We start from the raw sequence: 19,584 nt of genomic DNA on the forward strand, positions 1-19,584 counted from the left end.
GGCCAGGATTGCCTTACAAGGGATATACGCCAATCGTTTATATAGATCTACTGCAGGACCAGCAGATTACACTAAGCAATACAACCAACTTTTATCCCACATTCATTATGCTGCTATTGGCCATACTGATGATCTGTCACCCCCGCAGTAACTAAATCGCTGCCTAGAATCGATCAGGTTCACACCTCAAGCATACAGTGTGGCGTGATGAGAATCGTGAGCTATGAGTGCCGACGAATTCCGCGACAGTGTCGAAAGTGGCGAGACGCCAGTCGACAGCCATGATCGACTGTTGCGAATAGCATTCATCTACTTGGACGAATCGGTGTGGGATGGCAGAGGCGTTTTTGATATTGTTGATCGACTTCACACGCGTGGCTGGTCATTTGGCAAGGGAGACCTAAAATTCAATCGGTAAGATTCTTGAGTAGAAGGAGCTATTTGGGTGAGAAGTAATGAGCTGACAATAACAAGCACTCTGGACCTCTTCTATCTCGCTCAACTCGTAGCCGCCATGTACCGCTCCTCGGATCAGGATGAGGGTATATTTGCCTCGCCAGATGAGTTTGACGAATTCTACGTCGAGCATCACGACCTGCTTAAAGAGGATGCGTGGCGAGAGTACTACTCGTCTTCTCTCCTTTCACAGCCAACCTCATCTCTCTTCTACCGCCTCCCCGACCTGCAAGATCTCCCGGACTCGAGCGACCCCCTCGCGCAGCCACGCCACAAAGGAATAGGTCACCTGACAAAGCTTCCGCGCTGGGCGCACAACGTTGTGCGCACCTGTCGACGACAGCCATCCCTCCCCGCCGAGACCGTCACACAGATAGCCCTGGACACCCTCGAGAAGACCATTTTACGCCTGCGAGAGGACTATCCCAGCGTCCAGCCGTACTCGGAGACTCAAGCTCGCTTCTGGCTCAAGTGCATGAAGATAGACTCTCTTCGCGAGCCGTCGAAAGAGACGTGGAACCCCAACGACTTCGGCATATCTGTTGCGCAGGGAGCCTTCGACGTGTGGGCTTGGGAAGCGCATTACTCGCGGGAACGATGGGAGGCCGTCGACGCGCCGCGACTTGAGCCGGACCTGGATGGCACGCGCGAAAGTGAGGTTACCTGGTGCGGGTTGCCCGATGGCGGGGTGGGTGAGATGGCGCGAAGCCGGGGATGGGAGCCGGAGGTGGGGAGCGAGGAGGAGGTTGCTTTCCTCGCGGCTGTTGCGGTGAAGGAGACGGAGGGCGTCGACATGAGAGATTTGAACTATGGGATGCGGTCGCACATTCTCCTTGGATTGATGGGTGCTGCTTTCGGGGCCGAGAAGGGACAGCAGGTGGAGGAGGTAAAGCAGCGGATGGTTGCTGGTGGAAGAATTGACGCTAATAGGGTCGAGCAGTGGATTCGAGAGGCGCTGATGGTCATGGAGCCATACGTGCGCAAAAAGGACGGATGGCCTGCCTCTGAACAGGATCGGAGTGAAATGCTGCGACAGATTTTGGTGGAGAATGGACAGCTGTTTGCAAGATGGAGCCTCTCGGAGTCTTCCAAAGAATTCAACTTCGAGCTGAAACCAAGGATATAGAACCAGATTAAGGCAGGAACACGACGATACCAAATGAACAACTGTTTATTTTCTTTATGATATTATGTACTATGTTGATATTATCCCACGTTGACTATCCATGTACGCTTCAAACTGTTATTCCGTACAAGAACCAAATGCCAGCTGACATCCCGTTCCGCAGTAAGCATTCGTGCTTCCACAATAACCCCACTCTGAGCAACAATCGCCGAAAGCAGACCCTAGACAGGTTGCGCCCTCGGGATCACTGGTCGAACTACATGTGCCATCCGTCGAAACCACTGGCCCTGACTCGGTACATGAACCAAATGCAGACTGGCAGCCTGTGCTGCAATGCGCCGTTGTATCGCCGCAGTAGCCGTACTCTGAACAGCAACCGCCATACCCAGAGCCAGCACAGGTTGTCCCTCCAAAGTCGGCACCACAACGGCCGTCGCCTGAGGGATTTGACGAAGCTGACGGGGCTGCAGAGCTCGAAGATGACGTGGTACTGCTGGAAGTCAATGATACCGAGGCCGATGAGGCCGACGACGAAGACGTCCCCAAGGAAGCCAGCACTACCTCTGTTGTGTAAGTCGACTTAGTCACGGACTCAATGGTGGTCGTGAAAGTGACAGTGTCCCCAGGACCCCATGGCTCAGGCGAGTAAGTCGGCTCTTGCGAGTACGTCGTGCTCTGTGTCGTTGACCGACTGGGCAGGCTGGGCGTGTCACTGACGTACTGTCGTCGACGCAGCTCCGGCAGGTCGTCCGCCATCTCCGGGGTGGACCGCTTCTTGGCTGGGAGGAAAGCAACGCCAATGTCATAGCCAGTGAACTCGCATGACAGCTTGGGCCCGCCGGCTGACACGATGGCCCGCTCAACGCAGCCGTCTTTCATGAAGAAGGGCAGGTTGAAGTAGGCGCCCGCGTACTTGGAAGATGTGCGCTCACGCCAGTCCCAGCCGGTCAGGGCGCCGCAGCCCTTTTCTTCAGACTTGAGGCGGGAGCCGCCGTCGGTGCTCCAGCCATCGATGTTGTATACTTCAAACGTGTACCAACCAAACGCAGTGATCCTGTGGGTGAAGTCAAGTCAGATAAATGCTCACTGGTGGTAAAACGGAAACAGTTTGTTCTAACTTACCAGTAAGCACAGTCGGCCTTCGCGGTTGGCTCAACCACGACGGTAACCGTGGTGGTCGGCGTGGTCGTCTTGGTTGAGGTTGCGATGACAGTTATGGTCTCTGTCAGACCGAACTGCTTAGCGGTGAATGTTGATCCGTCGTAGTCAGATGGGTTGGTTGGAGCAAACTCCAACGGAATCTGTTTCCCATCAATCATGGTCTGATCGGCTGCTTGTTCGGCAGACAAAGCCGCGGCAATGTCTGGGTCCATGGAACATTCAGGACTACCGGGCGTCGTGGTTGTCGCGGTATCTTGGCCATTGCAAGCAGTACTCGTTACGCAGCTGGTCTATTCCGAAAGTTAGCTCCCTATTCTCATGTCAAGACACACTCAAAGTTTAGACTTACCTCAGTTGTCCGTGTGGACGACTCCATGTACCACGCGCTATAGCTGGTGACGAGATAAGTGCAGGCCGACGCGGTCACAGGCTCCTCGCAGTTCTCGCTGCTGTCGCCGCCGTCGGTGCCCTGTGTGTTTCCGCACCCGCCCGGAATCAGACAACCCACGCCACCGCAGGACGACAGAGGACATGTAGGCACACAACCGAGGACGCCACAGCCTCCACCGCAGCCAAAGATACCGCATCCACCGTCGCAGCCAAATAGTCCACAGCCGCCGTCGCAGCCGAAGATGCCGCAGTCGCGGGTTCCGCAGCCTGATCCAGTGCAACCTGTGGAAGAAGAGGTCGGCGTGGGAGTGACAGCGACGGGCGGGATTGGGACAGTCGGGTCGGGGTAGTCTATGGAGTAGGTCGGCTGGGGCTGAATAGTAACGGGGAATGAAGTCGGGTAGAATGTGACCGGGGGAATGATGACCAAAGGCACATCCGTGTCGGAGGAAGTGGCTGGCGTCGGGGTGGTGACGGGGAAAGTGGCGTGGTTCGGAGGAAGAGTGTAGACGAAAGATGACGGAGTGATGCTTTGGACAGGGTTGATACTATAGTGCGCTGTATCCGTCGATTGAAGTGTTAGGGGCTGAAGGCTGACGTCGGTCATGGTAAAAGACGGGACGGGAATCGTTGTTGTCACGACGTACACGCCGCCGGCTCCAGAAGACAAGAGAGTTGTCGTCAAAGCTGGCCAGCTTGTGACGGTATGAGTGGCACTAAGGGGGTATGGAGGGAAGACGACGATGCATGGAGGTTCGCAGCCTACCAACGGATCGTCGGAGTCCCAGATGCTCGGTGGAGGATACACGATGTTCGAAGACGAGCCGTAATCGATGCTGTCGCCTCCGAAGCCTTGCAAGTCAATCGCCCAGTCAATAATTCCCGCAAAGTTCAGGCTTTCGTAGAGAGCCTTCCGGTCTGCCTTGAGGTCGTCGTCCATGTGGGCTACCCATTGGGTAGAGTCGTACACGGCAATATTCGACTGGCTGTCTTCGTCAAAGTACGAGGAGTAGGACTCGATCGACTGCAGGGCTCCAGACGACGTCATCCAAGTTCCGGTTCCCGCCAAGATGGAATTGATCTCGGCGTTGGCGATATACCCTGCGGTTCCGGTGCATGGTCCGGGATACGCCCCGGAGCCATCGCCTGTGTATGTGCACATGGGGCCGGTGCAGCCCGGCGTTGTCATTTGGAACGAGCGGCCGTAGCTCGAGACGCCGACTGCGAGCTTGTTTGAAGGCACACCGGCCTTGGTGATCATGGACAGAGCAAGGAGAGTCTCGGTGATGTTGGTGTGAGAACGCAGGCAGTTGCCCTCTGGGCAGCCGTCGATTGCGTACTGGTTAGAGTAGTCCCACTGGCCATGAAGATCATATGTCATGTAGACGATGTAGTCGGCCAGCTCTGCCATTTCCTCGATATGATAGCCCTTGAGGTACCAGAAAGAAGCGGGCGCGCAGAAGGAGACAGACTTATCAGAGGGCATCGCAGCCCTCAGCTTGGTGAAGAACGTGAGATAGTTCGCGGCATCCTCGGCCGTGCCGGCTGGGATATCGGGGATGTCTGGGGCGGCGGGATCTGGGAGTTCTTGGTTAGCCATGGTTAGGTGACGGACGAACCATCTGTGACTCACATTCCCAGTCGATGTCAATGCCATCCAGGTCATTATCTTGGACAAACGTAACGATGTTGGCGACAAATGTGTCCTGGTTCGCGGGGTTGACGGCATCTCGGAAAATGAAATACGTCGCCGGCTCAGCCGAGAAAGCCCAGCCACCGAGAGAAAGAATCTTCTTGAAGCCAGACATTTGCTGGAACAACTCCCACTGCTCCTGGATGTGGCTAACGTCGATGGCATATGTCCCAGTCGTGACGACGCCGAATGCCAAGTGGATGTGCGTGTACGGAGTCACATCCATCGCGGTGATCTTCATGTTCAAGCACGGGCGGTCCAAGTTGTAGGCTTCAAAATAGCCGATGCTGATGGGCTCGCCCGGAGCTGATCCGACGACGATTTCAGTTCCACAGTTGGAAATGCAGCCATTCTCGCCCTCGGCCGATGTCCCAGGTGCGCCGGTCTCTGACTGAGAAATGGTGCAGAAGTCCTTGTTGATACCACATTGACCGTGCTTGTTCTGAAGGAGGGAAACAGATTAGCTGCCGTGAAGAGTTGATGAAAATGGAGGTATGATACGTACACAGCAGGCATTGAGGGGACAAGGGTTCAGGCTGGCGAGATCGACACCTGCTCCTGGCTGGGTGGTTCCAGGCTTCTGCGGACCACACACAGCGTTGGCAATGGGAGCTGGCATCGGAGGTGCGCCAGAACTAAGGCAGATGTACTGGTAAGCTTGCACATTCGAGCACCCCTGCCAGCCCCAAGTCTGGGTGTTGAAGCTCTCAATCTCGTCATTGGTCAGACTATTGGCTGCTCCCAAGGAAGAGCAGCTGTCGCCAGGCACGACGTAGTAAGAAAAACAAGTCCCATCTGAGTTGGGCTGCGGGCGGAAGTCGGGAAGATCTCCGGCGGAGCAGCAGACGTGTTGTCCCACTTGCAAAGTCGAGCAGAGTGTCGAATCCGGGTTATAAGTGGTGAAGTCGCTCGCGGAAATGCCACACTCCGCCGCCAAGCTTGCGCCTAAATAACATGAATTAGTCGTCTGTGAAATGGCGGAGAGTCTACCTTGTGAAATACTCACAGCTATCCCCGGACACGACCTGAACAGTTGAACATTCAGCTCGTCGCTGAAGCATGTTCGACCTGCTAGACACCGATGAGGCGGTACCGGCGGTGCTGTTGGCACGGGTGCTGTTGCCAAAGCTTGCAGTGCTGTTGTTGGAAATACTTGGAACCTGCAACGTAATGTCTTGCCAGTCTTCCACATTGTCAAAAGAGGTGATGCACTCGCCGGATGCCCATGTGGCCACGGCATCCTGTACAAACTTCAGATCGCGGTCTCCGCTCACAGCAATGCCAAGGCTGTATCGGGAGCTGCGGCCGTCCTTGGCACATAATTGTGCAACGACACTGTCAGAGAAACCAGCGGCCTTGATCTTGGTGATGAGCTGCCGCAGCACGGAGGAGGGGATATCGCGGACCCCGGATCCCGCGAAGAGACCAAGAGCAACCGTGTTGGAGTATGCGAAGGAGACGATGTCGGTGCTGTTCGACTCCCGTTGAGACAAAGAGGCGGCGAGCTGTTCTGACGCGGCTTCAAAGTCCTTCAACTCTGCCGGTGTTTTGGTCACGTTGAAAGCCAGCTGCAGTGACTCTTGGACCTTGGTCACGCTGCATTTCGGCAGACATGACGGGCCTTGAGTGGTGTTGTTGCTGGTGACGTTGCTTGCGCCCACTGCGAAGCTGGCTGTACAAGCGCGAACAGTCTCGTCCTTGCGTAAAGAGTTGGAGGGGTTGAAATCGAGAAGCATAGTCTCGTTGCACATTGACAATCGTCCGAGTCTGGGATACAGAGTCCAATTGCCCGAGTTCAAGCCGGACTCATTGCACCCGGCGGGACAGCGACTCAGAACCAAATCAACGAGTTCTGGAGCGAGCGTGTTGTTGCTGATGGCTGCTGGAGCAGCTGAAGTGGTTGCAAGTGGATATGCTGCCAAGTAAGAGGCGAGCTTCTCAGAGCCATTCTCAATTGCCGTGGCTGGATGGGACAGCAAGAGGGTGATGGCCACCAACCCGGCCGTAATAGACCGTGGTACGAATCTCATTGTTGATATGGGTAAGGAACATGGATGACAGTAAAGGGAATGCAGCAACAGACTGGAAGGAACGTGGTGCCGAGGACAAGAGCCACAGGAGGGATCGTGTTCGAGCCGTGATAGAATACTTATCAAGACGGTCTGCTCAGACCACAGAAAAGGCAGGCTGGCGAATACCTCCGAGGCAGTTCAAGTGCCTCGTCAACTGCCATAATCCTGGTCGGCGAACTACCGCGCTAGACATGGGTTGACGCTGGTTCCCGACTCCGCTGCGCCTAAGTCTCACAGATATGCTTATGTGTTTTTGCCGTCTTGTTCGTCCCGTCCCACCAAAAGTAACATCTTATTTCCTTGTGTTTTCGGGCGTGAATCTGCTTCAGGCGTGGGCTATCCGACGCTAGGTCTAGAAGTCTTGGCTGCCGATCGTCTTGTACGAACGACATCGTTTGGTCCGTCTAGTCCTTAGCAGAAACATTCCGCAAGGGTGAGAAAATCGCGGTTGTGCTAGTGAGTTACTCAGTCGTCAATTGTGGAGGTGATGCGATGCCAGTCACCACCGCCTGGCCTGGCCCTACGAAGAGATGGAGCAGTTCGCTACCCCTGCTAATCGGTGCCTAGAATTCATCGAGGACGGGCCGACCCCTGTTCTGCACGTTTGCGGCTACGCTCCGGACAATTCTCTGCCTAAAGCAACTTCATTTCCCAGGGACGCAGGGAGAACGCCATGGATCTGAATCCTGGCCGAGTAATGGTGCGACTCGTACACCCCATTCTGGAATCGCTCTGCTCTGAGTGAAATACCATTGGTTGGCACGCACTTGAGTTACAATATCGACGCGTACACCCTTGCTGGCATCTGAACCAACTGACCTCTCGTGCCAATATTTCACGCACATCGTGAAGCCATGAAGTCAGACAAGTCAGATTTTAGCCCTTGAACTGGATATCGGACTGTGATCGGATATCCCGAGTAACTAACTGATGATAGCGTCCGCTAATAGTCTGCGTGCCAAGTCCCCGCGCTGCAGAACCTAGCCCGCTGACTTTTATTGCTGAGGTTTCCACCTTGGTTGCTACTGCACAATGACCGAGGCTTGTAGCCTGATTTCTCCCTCTGATACCGCCCGACTACCTTATTACTTGGGTCGGGATATCTCGCTGGTGTAGTTTCGCCTCCTTCCCACTCTTTCCCATCTGCCATGGCAGTCGGCCCTTCGACATTCATTACAAGCTAACTGTAGTCATTCATTTCTCGCCAATAATTTCAGCATGAAGTTCTGGGCTGTCCTCGCTCTTGCAGCGGCCGTCGCGGCTGTCCCGTTCGAAGGTGTCTCTTTGCACAAACGTGCCGGGGCAAGAAGCCATATTGGATATCGAATTATCTCCAAGGTACTTGTTGTTACATCTTGCTGGTCTCCCCTTGTTCGAAGTGGGCAACGTCCTTGGCTTTTCAACTGACACATTCAAAACAGGCTGAAGCTGACGCCATCAACGCCAATGATGGAAAGGCTGTACAGTCGCTCGGAACCTCGGGTAGGCAGCTGGGAACCGGTACCTACATATCCCCAGCATTCCAGGACTTCCCAGAGTACGATCCTTCCAAGGGAATACCCTGGGACTGTGTCGTGACTATGGACGCCGATACCTGGAGCGGACTGAAGAAGGCTTGGATTCCCAAATTCTATGAGTTCCCGGAAGACAAGGAGAAGAACCCGGACAAGTGCAAACCCCTCAACCTGTGGACCCCGAGATGGAGTGAGTGCCTCCACTGCTGTTTGTCATACGTTCCGTCGCTAATACACTGCCTAAAGAGGCCAACCGAAAGCGCTTCTTGACAAGTCTGGACTCCTCTTTCACGGAGGAAAATACGGTCCTCTTCTCCAAGGTATTGGGACACGAAGAGAAGATTCAAGCGCTGATCCCACCAGCGATCGTTGATTCTGGAGTGGTCTACATGTCTCAGTGTGCTGAACGAGAGACAGAATCCAACAAGCAAATTGGTAGTCTTGGAAGTGTTGATTGGGACACTGACAAGATGGAGGGCTGGAACTTGGGCTCTGATGCTGTGTAGATCTAAGATGGCAAGATTGGCGACGGGCGTCCATTGTTAGATCCTGGCGGGCATTGTGAAGACACCTTTGCTGTGGGTACTTGGGATTCGATCGAACCAACAAAACTGGGAATGCTACACAGGCTATATCTGGATTTCCTTCTGCCGAAAAGACAGTCTGAACAGGCTGTGGGTATGGAGTGATCTCACCAGGCCACAGAGTCACAAGCCTGGGCTGTCTGTCTGCTCTCTGCATCTAAAATGCCATAAAATACTTTCTTCAACTTGATAGTGTTTGATTCCGGACATAAGTCTTCGCTTTTTGTTGGTATCACTCAAAATTTAAATTGACAATCTTCTCTACCAGCTTGCTTTGTGTTCTTGTTGGGGTCTTTGAGTCTTTCCGTTAGCTTTCCTTTTTCCCGCTCAGGTTCGATTGGAGAAGGAAGGACTGAACTGGAGGAAAGAGGGCGTGGCTTCCCTTGTACGGAAAGAAAACCACATCATTATTCCGGGAAGGAGCGTCCAATTTGCGAAACCTGTTCCTTCCCTCAAAACCAAAAGTCGCGGGAGTCACCCACTCGCGTTCAGGTTTCCACAACGCTCGGTCGCGACTTCATCTTTTTAACTCCCCATCCACTTTCTTCCGCCCCGTCACTGCTCTCGCCAATTTCGCCGCAACTCGTTTTTTTCGCAACTCTTTCCCACTGCGTCTCATCTCAATTGCGGAAGCTCTTGGAGTTTTTCAGACTCTTCAATCTTGCTTCCGATCCCCAGTCTCGGCTGGGCCCTCGCAGTTAATGCCGCCCTCCAAGCGTCAGCGAGTCAAGGACGACTCCGACTCGTCCGACTCCGACGGATCGGAGTACGGAGTTGAGAGCAACAAGGGCGATGATCACAACAATGTTGCGCCGGGTACTCACATGCTTGGATTGAGCCAGGATTACGTCCCGTTCTGGACTGAAGGTGATGCATTTCGGGAATGGTACCAGAATTGGTGAGTCCGGTTACTTGCCGTCAGGTGCTTTTGCTGAAACAAGTGCAGGAAGGATTCCATCATTCAGACATTCAATCTCAATCCCAGACCTTTCATCCTGGAGAAGAACACGACAGACTCAGACATCCAGATTACCATCCATCGCACCATACAGACAGGAGCAGATCAGTCTCAAAAGGAGCTCCTTGGCTACATCAAGTTCATCAAACAGACCGGTACTTTGGAGCTCGCCAACTTCAACGCTGCGCTGGACCCGCGCCACCTGAGCCTCGGAGGGACCACCAAGCGAGATGACTCCAAGACTGCCGGGACCCATGGCGAGGGGTTCAAAGTCGCCGCTCTAGTGATGACACGCAACAACCGCGTAGTTCACATCGAATCGTCTTCTGGCTACTGGAATTTTGGGTTCCGAGGCGCCAACAAGGACAAATTTTCCTGTCAAATTACGAAGCCTGCGACGTCAACAATCAAGAAACACCGCGATTCCCTCTTGTCCGAGATTAGCAATGGACGAGCCAGAACAAACCTTACCTCCTATGTTCACCGAGACGTCATTGTCAGGATTTCGACTCCAAAGGGTTATGAAAGCATCAAAGACCAACAGTTCTGGGATTGGAGTTCGGTCGCAATCGACCTTCACTGTCCATCTCCAGAGGAGATCATTCGAACTGAGCATGGTGACTTACTCATAGGTCCCCCATTCGCAGGCCGCATTTACCTGAAGGGTCTCCGTGTTTCTGGACAAGGACCCGGTAGCGCTACTTATTCTTATGGTTACGACTTTGCCAAGGGACGCATCAATCGTGATCGAGAGCGTATGATGAATCAGATGGAGGAAGCCAGGATTGTCGCCAGCATCTGGGAAATGGCTGTGATTGAGCGGCCAGAGTTGACCAAGGAATACGTCAGGTTGTTCGATGTCGCTCGCAGCCCAGATGTTGCTTTTACGGACACTGTGGTGTCGAAGAAGATGGCTGAACATCTCTGGCAATATCTTCTCAAGGACGCACCAAACTGCTTCTTTTACGCCAATGACCCAGATTCTCAGTTAGATGTAGCACATCAGGTTGGTCTTTCTTTCATGCCATCTTGTATTTTCTGGCAGCTAATGAGCGCGAGTAGGCTCATCTTATCAACAACGACCTGCAGAAGAAGGCAAGCATTATTCCGAGAGAGCTTTGGAAGATGTTGAGAAAATTCAAACTTGCACGCACCCCCGAAGAGCACATCGATCACAAGTTCTTGTCGTCTGAGGCAATCACCATACCAGATGATCTGTTTGCTATCTCGGTCGACCGAATGCTTCGGGCAGCCATGCTTCTGGAGCACCGGCTCAAGATATGTCGTATTGTGTACGTGAAAAGTGATCACACTAGCATCGACGTGCGTCAAGATGTCTCCAGCTCACGTCTATTCATCCATGAGAAGTGGCTGCGTTTTGATACAGCACATCAGGACGCTGCTTGCGACATTTCCGACATAAGCCAAGCCCGACGGAAGGAGACAGCTGTGTTTGCTTGTGATCACGTTGTGGAGGACCTCTTTGACATCGTTCTCAGGACGGTCATGGGTGCAACGAATCACGATGCATTGAGAATCGCCAAGCTTAGATCAACAGCAAGACGCCTCTTTCGCCAGACCCCAAGAGACATAAAAGTCAGCGCTGGTTCGCTAGCTGGCCAGCTTCGGGTTGAATGGACATGCAACGATCCAGGTATCGTTGCGAAGCATCATGGAGATGATATTAACTTCTACGTCCGCCTTCACCGAGATGCTTCGTGCTGGTGTCAGAAGCATACGCTCGTGCTGGATAGCTGGGGTACGTTATGTCCCCGAAACCTCTGATTAAATATTGACCATGACAACAAGCCAAGCCAGGCGCGTACTCTATGGAATGTCGATGCCGCTGCCCCACGCTGAAGGTTCCACTGTCTGCGTGCTCTGCCACCTTCGGAGACCTTGACCCACAGTCATGGTATTTCCCAATGGTTGCTCGATACCATGTGGGAGCTTTTTTTGGAGTCGCGCCAGCTTCAGTTGCGCCTCAAGACTGGCCAGAACACGATGGCGAAACCGGACAATCTATAGAGGTCGACGGTAGTGCCGACGCAGAGCCTGTTGAATCAACGGCTGGCTGCGAGGAGTGGATCGAAGATCAGCAGACGTGGAGCAAGTGGCATGCCGAAGATCTTCCCATCAAGATCTCTCAAATGTTTGCGACGCGCAATGCCTGCAAGTGCGATGTAAGTGATAAGATTGAGATCTATCATGATTCAGGTTGTAGGAAGCTAACACCAAATGCAGGCTACAGACAACTTCGTCGATACCAAGTTCGACAGCCGGCGGCTCAACTTCAATTTTGAGAAAGACCAATACGTAAGGATCAAAGACACTTCCGGGAACTTTGGAACATACATTGCGCTGGTGCATGACATCTCGCCCGGCAGTGTCCGCTGTGTGAATACCCCGCACCTCATCATCACGAAATACTCCTTTTACGATCAGACAAGCCTTTTGTGGGATTCAAAAACGTCATGGGATGACTACGATAAGAACGAAAACAGAGAATTGCTTTTGCACTGCACAGCGACCAAGACAATGGGGACCTTTTCTGATAATGAGGTTGTTGCGATCAACGACATTGACTTGGTGGGACACATGGGACCCGATTTCGACATCATGCATTGCGCTAAACACCCCGGTTAGACGTTGCTCCTCATTTTGCATTACTGTATCTCCTCTAACATCTATATCTAGAGAATCTTCACAAAGACAAGTTCTTCTGCCGGTTTAGCCGATCTGTTCGAGGCGAGTTTCTCACATTAGCCCCGGTCTCACCGCATCTTCTAGCCCGGCAGGATCGACGGAAGAAGGCTGGATTCCCTGATGCACCCCCAGGCTGGGTCTGGGTTGTTGATCTTACTCCCAAGGTTCTTGGCCCAATGGAAGGATTCTGCTCTGCCGGATATCAACCCTTTGCCGCTTTTCAATTCGACGAGGACCGTGATGTAACGTGGAAGGTACGAATCAGATCGAAGACTTCAAACGCTCATGGGAGAGTCTTGCTGACAGCAGAAGATTCGACATCAAAAAGGCCGCGTATTTGACGGCTGTTTCACTGACGTTCTAGACGATATTAATAAAGGCAGGCTACATGAGCCAGTATAGCCGTCTGGCAGCTCGCCTACGACCGTGCTAGCAGCCGGCATCAATGCGAACTTTGCGTTGACTGAAGGAAATCAGGTGATGCCTTCGGTGAAGTACATTTTACATCCGCTCGAAATGGCAGAGCACGCCTTGGACACTCGATCTCCTGACTTCACGGTTATGCACTTGCCCCCCGCAATGCTCCACAGTTTGGCTGTCGATCGATTAGGCAAGAGTATCGTCCACTTTCTGGAAAGTGACAATGCAGTCCAGATTAATGCATCGTCGGTTGGGAAAATTCGGTATCCTTCAAAGTCGCAGACTGCTCACGATCATCGCTTCATCATACCATGGACTAGCATCTGTGCCCACATATCAAGAGCATCAGCTTCGCCCCCCTGTCAGAGGACTCAAAGCTCCGATTATCCCCGATGTCATCGCTGATCTTTCTTTCCTCAATCCACGATCAGGAACTGGATACGTGTGCTCTGCCCCTCCGGACAGTTTAAAACCTGCCGGCGCACAATGTTACAACCACAACACCGGCTACAACATTTCAGAAGAGAGGGCGCAGGTGGTCAATCTGAGGTCGAATGAAATCAATTTCGAAACATATAGCAGTCACGATCTTGTTCATCCAAGTACGTACCCTTGTATTGATAATGACGAGAAGTTCAATCAACTAACTGTTGACGAAGTTCGCAACGACTCTCTCACAATTCGTGAGTTTGCACGGATTCAAGGCTTTTCGGATGACTTCGTGTTCTACGGCTCCAACGAAAACCAATATGACCGAGTCACCCTCGCACAGCCACCAGCAGTGGCGAGAGCTGCTGCGGAGCGTATTAAGGCCGTCATTCAGCGATCGAAGGAAGTAAAGCTTATCGATTTCACAGCGACTGAACGGCCAAACAAGCGGCGCAGGGAGGAAGTTGAGGAGTAAGGCTCTACACCAGAGCATTGTGGGGGAGTCGAGTGAGAGTCTTATTTGCATGTGTGCTGAAAAAGAAGACGTCCCTTGAGTACAGGGCTTCTGCTGTGGCTTTTTGTTCAATTAGCTATCTGATAATTTCCGGTTTTGAAGATATTCAAGCCCGCAGGTGACCTATCGCAATCGGCTCAATATCCTACAAACGACTTCCGGCGGCTCAGCACAGCTTGTGAAGACACGCGTACCCGGGGCTCGGTAGCAGATCCGAACCGAACCGAATGAACCGGGGTGCCCACACCGAATTCTCGTCAATCATTGAGCCAGACGCGATAATGATCAGTTTTCCTTCTAGGATCTCGCACGCGTCGTGAAAGAATTTTCTCTAATCGCCAGCTAACTTTGATCTCGAGTGAAGACTTTCGTTCTCGTGCTTTCGCTCTCACCTTTACCTCTCGGTGGCAATGGAGAGCACGACCGCTCCACCCGTGGATCAACTCGATGAAAAACACCAACGAGCCGAGTCACCGTCGCAGACCGCAATTGAAAATGATGAGGGACCTCTTCCACCCCTGGCACCCGCTACGACAACGGCATCCTACGTCCCCCCGCCACTGCCACCATGGCGCCGCAAGGCAGTCATGCTCGCCCTTTGCCTAACACTTCTGCTCTCGGCTCTTGACATTACGATCATCGCCACAGCCCTTCCGACAATCGCATCTACACTGCATGCCTCGGCCGCGCAATATGCCTGGGTGGGTAGCTCGTACACGCTCTCCAGCACGGCATCTACTCCAGTATGGGCCAAGATGTCAGACATTTTCGGGCGGAAGGGGACCATCATGGCCGCGGCGGCGACGTTCATGGCAGGAAGTCTTGTTGCGGCGCTGGCTGGCTCGATCTCCGTCTTGATTGCCGGGAGGACGATTCAAGGCTTGGGTGGTGGAGGCTCGTTGGTGCTTGTCACGATTGTGATTGGAGATTTGTTCAAGCTCGAGGAGAGGGCTAAGTACTATGGTATGACAGGCATTGTGTATGGCATCGCGAGCGCCGTCGGGCCAGTGCTTGGGGGAGTATTCACTCAGACCATTGGTTGGAGATGGTGTTGTGAGTATTTCCTGATTTTATCTGCTTTTTGCGCCGTGTTGCTAACAGCCAATAGTCTACATCAATCTTCCCTTCGATGGAATCGCTCTCATCGTCCTCTTCTTCGTCCTCAAAGTCGAAACTCCGAAAGAACCTTTCATGACCGGACTCCGCGAACTCGACTGGACTGGCTTCGCTCTCATCATCGGTGGGACAATTTGCTTTCTCTACGGCCTCGAGACAGGCGCGGGCGGGCTGCTGCCATGGGACTCGGCGCAGGTAATCTGCCTTATCCTCTTCGGCGTGGTGATTCTCGCCCTCTTCATGGTCTGGGAAGCCCGCTTTGCCTCGAGCCCAATTATCCCGTTCCGCATCTTCCAAAAGATCACCAATGTTGCGGCTTTTACGTTTTCGTGCATCCACAGCTTCGTCTTCATCTCCTACGACTACTTCCTCCCGCTGTACTTCCAAGTCGTCCTCGGTTTCCCCCCAATCATCGCCGGAGTCTCGCTCTTTCCGCTCCTGATCCCGCTCACCGTCATGACGATGCTCGGTGGCCTCTTCACGCGTAAGACAGGTAACTACGTCGTCCCCATTTTCCTCGGCGCCACGCTGATGACGCTCGGAAATGGACTCTTCATCACCTTCGGTACGACCCCGGACTGGGCCAAAATTGTTTGCTTCCAGATCATCACCGGCATCGGCGCGGGTGTGCTCTTCCAAAGCCCGATGATTGCCATCCAAACTCACACCCATCAGAAGGATATGGCAGCTGCCATGTCTGCCTTCACGTTCTTCAGGTCGCTCTTCTCGTCTATGTCAGTGGTCATTGGGACGGTGCTGCTGCAGCGGAACTTGGGAGGAGGAGGGTTGACGGCGCTTCACTCGGAGGAAACATCTGTGCAGACGGAAGGCACGGGGAAGGAAGATTACGTCGCTGCTTTGCATATCATGTGGGCTTTCTTTACTGGTGTTGCTGGGTGTATGATCGTTGCTGCTTGTTTTATCAAGCCGAAGCCGAAGAAGTCGTCACAGACGTCGGCGCCATAGTCTCGAATTTCCGTGAATTATATCTTTAGAACTAGAATCACACCGAGACTCAGCTGTGAATAAGCATTCCAATTCGCCCTATTTACCTTGAAGCCGTAAAAACCTGTGTGTTAGCGTGTCCAACCAGAACCATGCATGGGTGTACAGGGCCGCCGAAGATCGGGCATGTGATTTAAAGAACGTCTGTTCTTCAAACCCATAGCCCGCCCAATCACAGGTTGTCAACTACTGAAAGAAATTGCCATCACCCTCAAAGTCTTCTGAACATCCCAAGGACAGTTTTTTTGTTGCACTTGTTTTCACATACAGCACAACTAACCAAAACCTTCGTGGATCAGTTGCCATCGCCGAATAATAGCCTCCAACTTTCGTGTCTTCGAAATCCTGCGTAAAAGTGGTCACAAGGAGCATTGAATACAAGTATAAAACCACAACTACAATTAAGGTAAGTATTTCGGCTTCGTAATTCCTGATTGTGTGACGACATTGACTTTTTTTCCACCGCGCCAAACAAGCCTCCGAATCACATGTCGTATTTTGTGCCTTTCTAATCCCTGGGTAGGTGTATGTTCAATTTCAAATTCGAACTACTTCTCATCAGCAACAGTGAAATCACCTCACCTCAGCAGGTGAGGGACAAGGCTGCAGGGGAGTCACGAAAGTTTGATACCAGTCTTTCCGTGTAACTTCCTTCAACCACCATCCTTTTCTCGGTTAACGCTGCACCTCTCCCTCCATATATCATAATAATACCCCGTTCCTCCAAAAGCGACATCATTCAACAGGGACCTTAGTGGGTCACGGTGTTTGCTGACCATGTTTGTTACTGTTTGCTCTCGTCGGTTGACCGCAGCGTCAACCTGGCCCACTTTTCTTCTCACCTCGAGTTTAGCACAGCTCCTCCTCTCCAACCTTTCAAAGACAAACAAATCATCCACTCAGAACAGCCTTTCGATTTCACAACGAATTTCATTTTGCGCGGCCCGCATTCCAAAAAGTGCAAAGGTGTTGTTCAGGAGCGCCCAGATGATGTCGTCTCCCTACGAATCCGTTTCCGATGACAGTCAACGACCCACAACCGATCCGATGTTATCCTCATCAGATTCACCGGAGACCTCCTCCGATGAGGAGGATGACTACCAAGGTCTCAAGATGTCAGGCACGCACTCACTGAGGCTGAACAAAAATTATGTCCTGTCTTGGAGACGACTGCACGCGTTTCGCGAGTTCATCCAAAATTGGTCAGAGATTCTAATGTACTTGCCTGCTCGACGCCAACGCTGATATCCACATAGGAAGGACGGTATCATCGCGGCGTTTGACATGGATCCCCGATCTTTCTTGCCGGTCTGGGACGAAACGACGCCAGGAGTAATCCGCATCACAGTGCATCGCAACATCGAAGGTCAACGAGAGCTCGTCGGCTTCATCGTTCATAAAGCCAAGACAGGAACAGTCGAGATAGCCAACTTCAACGCCAACCTTTCTATGGATGATTTGAGCATCGGCGGCTCAACGAAGAGGAACAATGATAAGTTCGCTGGCGTTCATGGTGAAGGATTCAAGGTTGCAGCCCTCGTCATGGTCAGATCTGGGATCCCAGTGCGCATCCAATCCACATCTGCAAACTGGAACTTCGGATTCAAAGGGTTCAACAAAGATCGATTCTATTGCAAGATTTCGAAGCCTAACACAAAGAATGTCAATTCTGAGACGGTCTCACTTACACAGCAGACAATGGGAGGAACGCTGCGATCCGATCTGGTGTCGTACTCTTCCAGGGACGTGGCGATCCAGCTCTCCCATCCAGCAACGGGCAGAGGCTACCGCAAGCCCATCACTGCAGAAGAGTTCCGCGCCTGGACGACTGTGTCGCTTGACTTGAGCAACCCCGATCCCGACAAAATGATCCGAACGCAGCACGGAGACCTAGTCTTCGATGAGAGGTTTGCAGGACAAATCTACTTGAAGGGGTTCAAAGTGAGCGCTCCTACTCTTGGCAGCAAATCTTACAGATTCTGCTACAATTTTGCGACTGGAAAGCTTGGTCGTGACCGGGAGAGAATGACGTCTCACGACAAAGAGGCGGAAACGCTGGCCAATATCTGGGAGACAGCGGTGGCAGGCGACCATGGCAACCTCGTACAGCGTTACGTCGAGCTTTTCAGTGAAGACTGTGTTGATATCATCTCTGCTGAGAAGGCATCCAGAATCTTGGCCCGACGCATCTGGACCTGGCTGAGAACTAGTCAACCGGGCGCATTTTATTATTCAGAAGGCTCCGATTCTAGGCATGACGGTGGTCATCAGGTGAGAAGGTCTTGGTACAAGAGCGAGATGCAGACAGATTGCTGATGAATGATTTATCACAGGTTGGCATCATTCTGAACGATATCAAGAAGCAGCCTCGAAAGCTGGCCAAAGAGCTGTGGCGACTTCTTGTAAAATACGACTGCGCCCGAACCCCCCAGCAGGAACGAATCCGTCTGTTCTCGTCATCCCAGCCTGTTGGTAATGTGGATGGCTACTTCGGTCTTAACATCTCCCGTGTACTGAAGTCAGTTTTGGCAATGGATACAGCACTTTCTGGAATTCAGCTCCAATTCGTACAAGGTGCTGATACCACCATCGACCTGCACTTTGACCCGAAGAGTGGGGTGCTTCAGATCAATCATAGATGGCTCAATTTCGAAGCCGTTCATGTCGAAACTCCATGCGAGTTCTTTGAGATCGCGAAGCATGATGACGTTGACGACATTTTCTACTGCGACCATGTGGTAGAAGATTTGCTTGAGCTTGCAATGAACCATATACGGGACTATGTCAACATTTCTCCTTCCAAAGCCATCGAGCTACGACGCCAGGCTCGGGAGTACATTCGGCAGACCCCCAGAGGCGTCCAAGTTTCAACGACTTCCAAGGCTTGCGAGCTTCAAGTCCACTGGCTCCGAAACAACTACGAGCTGGTGTCCAGGAACTACCTCGAGAGGAAGGTCTGCAACGTCAAACTCCATAGTCTCAGCACTTGTGAGACAAGACGTGAAGACCTCATAATCAACACAGTTATGTTGCACACCATTCTTGCCTCATGAGCTAATAATAAGTCGCACATAGAACATCTGTCGAATGCCAGATGCCATTGCCTTTCGAAGACTGTCCCGCTGTCGCAAAGTTGCATCCTCTTTGCAAATCTCGACGCAAATGAGGATTACTTTCCAATGGTTTGGCGTGAAGGAGAGAAAGCGTTCACGGCGTTTCCTCCTCAATGTGTACGCCCCCTGGATAAATCCATGCCCATTACGTCTCCAAGCGGTCGCTCTCAGTCCGTGAGCTTGGAGACGGAGTCTGACATTGATGTATCGATGGAAACGGACTCTGCATACTACAACGAATCGTCAGAGGTAGACATTTACTCAGAACAAGACGTTTACTCGGGGCAAGACATTTACTCGGAGCGAGACATTTACTCAGCTACACCA

At 52.4% G+C, this 19,584-nt stretch overlaps 6 protein-coding genes across 6 annotated transcripts; 5 read left to right on the plus strand and 1 right to left on the minus strand.

Moving 5' to 3' along the window:
- Positions 1 to 514: 514 nt before the first annotated feature.
- COL26b_009970 (uncharacterized protein) lies at positions 515 to 1,582 on the plus strand (the record flags this gene model as incomplete). The annotated part of the gene is made up of 1 exon (XM_053182684.1): positions 515 to 1,582. The coding sequence occupies one exon, from the start codon at positions 515 to 517 to the stop codon at positions 1,580 to 1,582; it is 1,068 nt and encodes a 355-aa protein (XP_053033318.1).
- Positions 1,583 to 1,838: 256 nt separating this feature from the next.
- On the minus strand, positions 1,839 to 6,577 carry COL26b_009971 (uncharacterized protein; the record flags this gene model as incomplete). The annotated part of the gene is made up of 7 exons (XM_053182685.1): positions 1,839 to 2,145; positions 2,175 to 2,636; positions 2,705 to 3,033; positions 3,093 to 4,711; positions 4,767 to 5,268; positions 5,332 to 5,771; positions 5,833 to 6,577. 7 exons carry the CDS (start codon positions 6,575 to 6,577, stop codon positions 1,839 to 1,841), a joined length of 4,404 nt encoding a protein of 1,467 aa, XP_053033319.1.
- Positions 6,578 to 8,116: 1,539 nt separating this feature from the next.
- Positions 8,117 to 8,918, plus strand: COL26b_009972 (uncharacterized protein; the record flags this gene model as incomplete). Its single annotated transcript, XM_053182686.1, has 3 exons — positions 8,117 to 8,236; positions 8,320 to 8,602; positions 8,659 to 8,918. 3 exons carry the CDS (start codon positions 8,117 to 8,119, stop codon positions 8,916 to 8,918), a joined length of 663 nt encoding a protein of 220 aa, XP_053033320.1.
- A 779-nt stretch (positions 8,919 to 9,697) lies between these two features.
- On the plus strand, positions 9,698 to 12,600 carry COL26b_009973 (uncharacterized protein; the record flags this gene model as incomplete). The annotated part of the gene is made up of 5 exons (XM_053182687.1): positions 9,698 to 9,894; positions 9,943 to 10,960; positions 11,017 to 11,713; positions 11,983 to 12,137; positions 12,199 to 12,600. 5 exons carry the CDS (start codon positions 9,698 to 9,700, stop codon positions 12,598 to 12,600), a joined length of 2,469 nt encoding a protein of 822 aa, XP_053033321.1.
- A 2,178-nt stretch (positions 12,601 to 14,778) lies between these two features.
- On the plus strand, positions 14,779 to 16,105 carry COL26b_009974 (uncharacterized protein; the record flags this gene model as incomplete). The annotated part of the gene is made up of 2 exons (XM_053182688.1): positions 14,779 to 14,986; positions 15,132 to 16,105. The coding sequence occupies 2 exons, from the start codon at positions 14,779 to 14,781 to the stop codon at positions 16,103 to 16,105; spliced, it is 1,182 nt and encodes a 393-aa protein (XP_053033322.1).
- Positions 16,106 to 17,428: 1,323 nt separating this feature from the next.
- COL26b_009975 (uncharacterized protein) lies at positions 17,429 to 19,197 on the plus strand (the record flags this gene model as incomplete). Its single annotated transcript, XM_053182689.1, has 2 exons — positions 17,429 to 18,415; positions 18,478 to 19,197. The coding sequence occupies 2 exons, from the start codon at positions 17,429 to 17,431 to the stop codon at positions 19,195 to 19,197; spliced, it is 1,707 nt and encodes a 568-aa protein (XP_053033323.1).
- Positions 19,198 to 19,584: the final 387 nt, after the last annotated feature.

This window comes from Colletotrichum chrysophilum, assembly GCF_026319265.1.
Source record: "Colletotrichum chrysophilum strain AFK26 chromosome Unknown scaffold_102, whole genome shotgun sequence".
Lineage (NCBI taxonomy): Eukaryota > Fungi > Ascomycota > Sordariomycetes > Glomerellales > Glomerellaceae > Colletotrichum > Colletotrichum chrysophilum.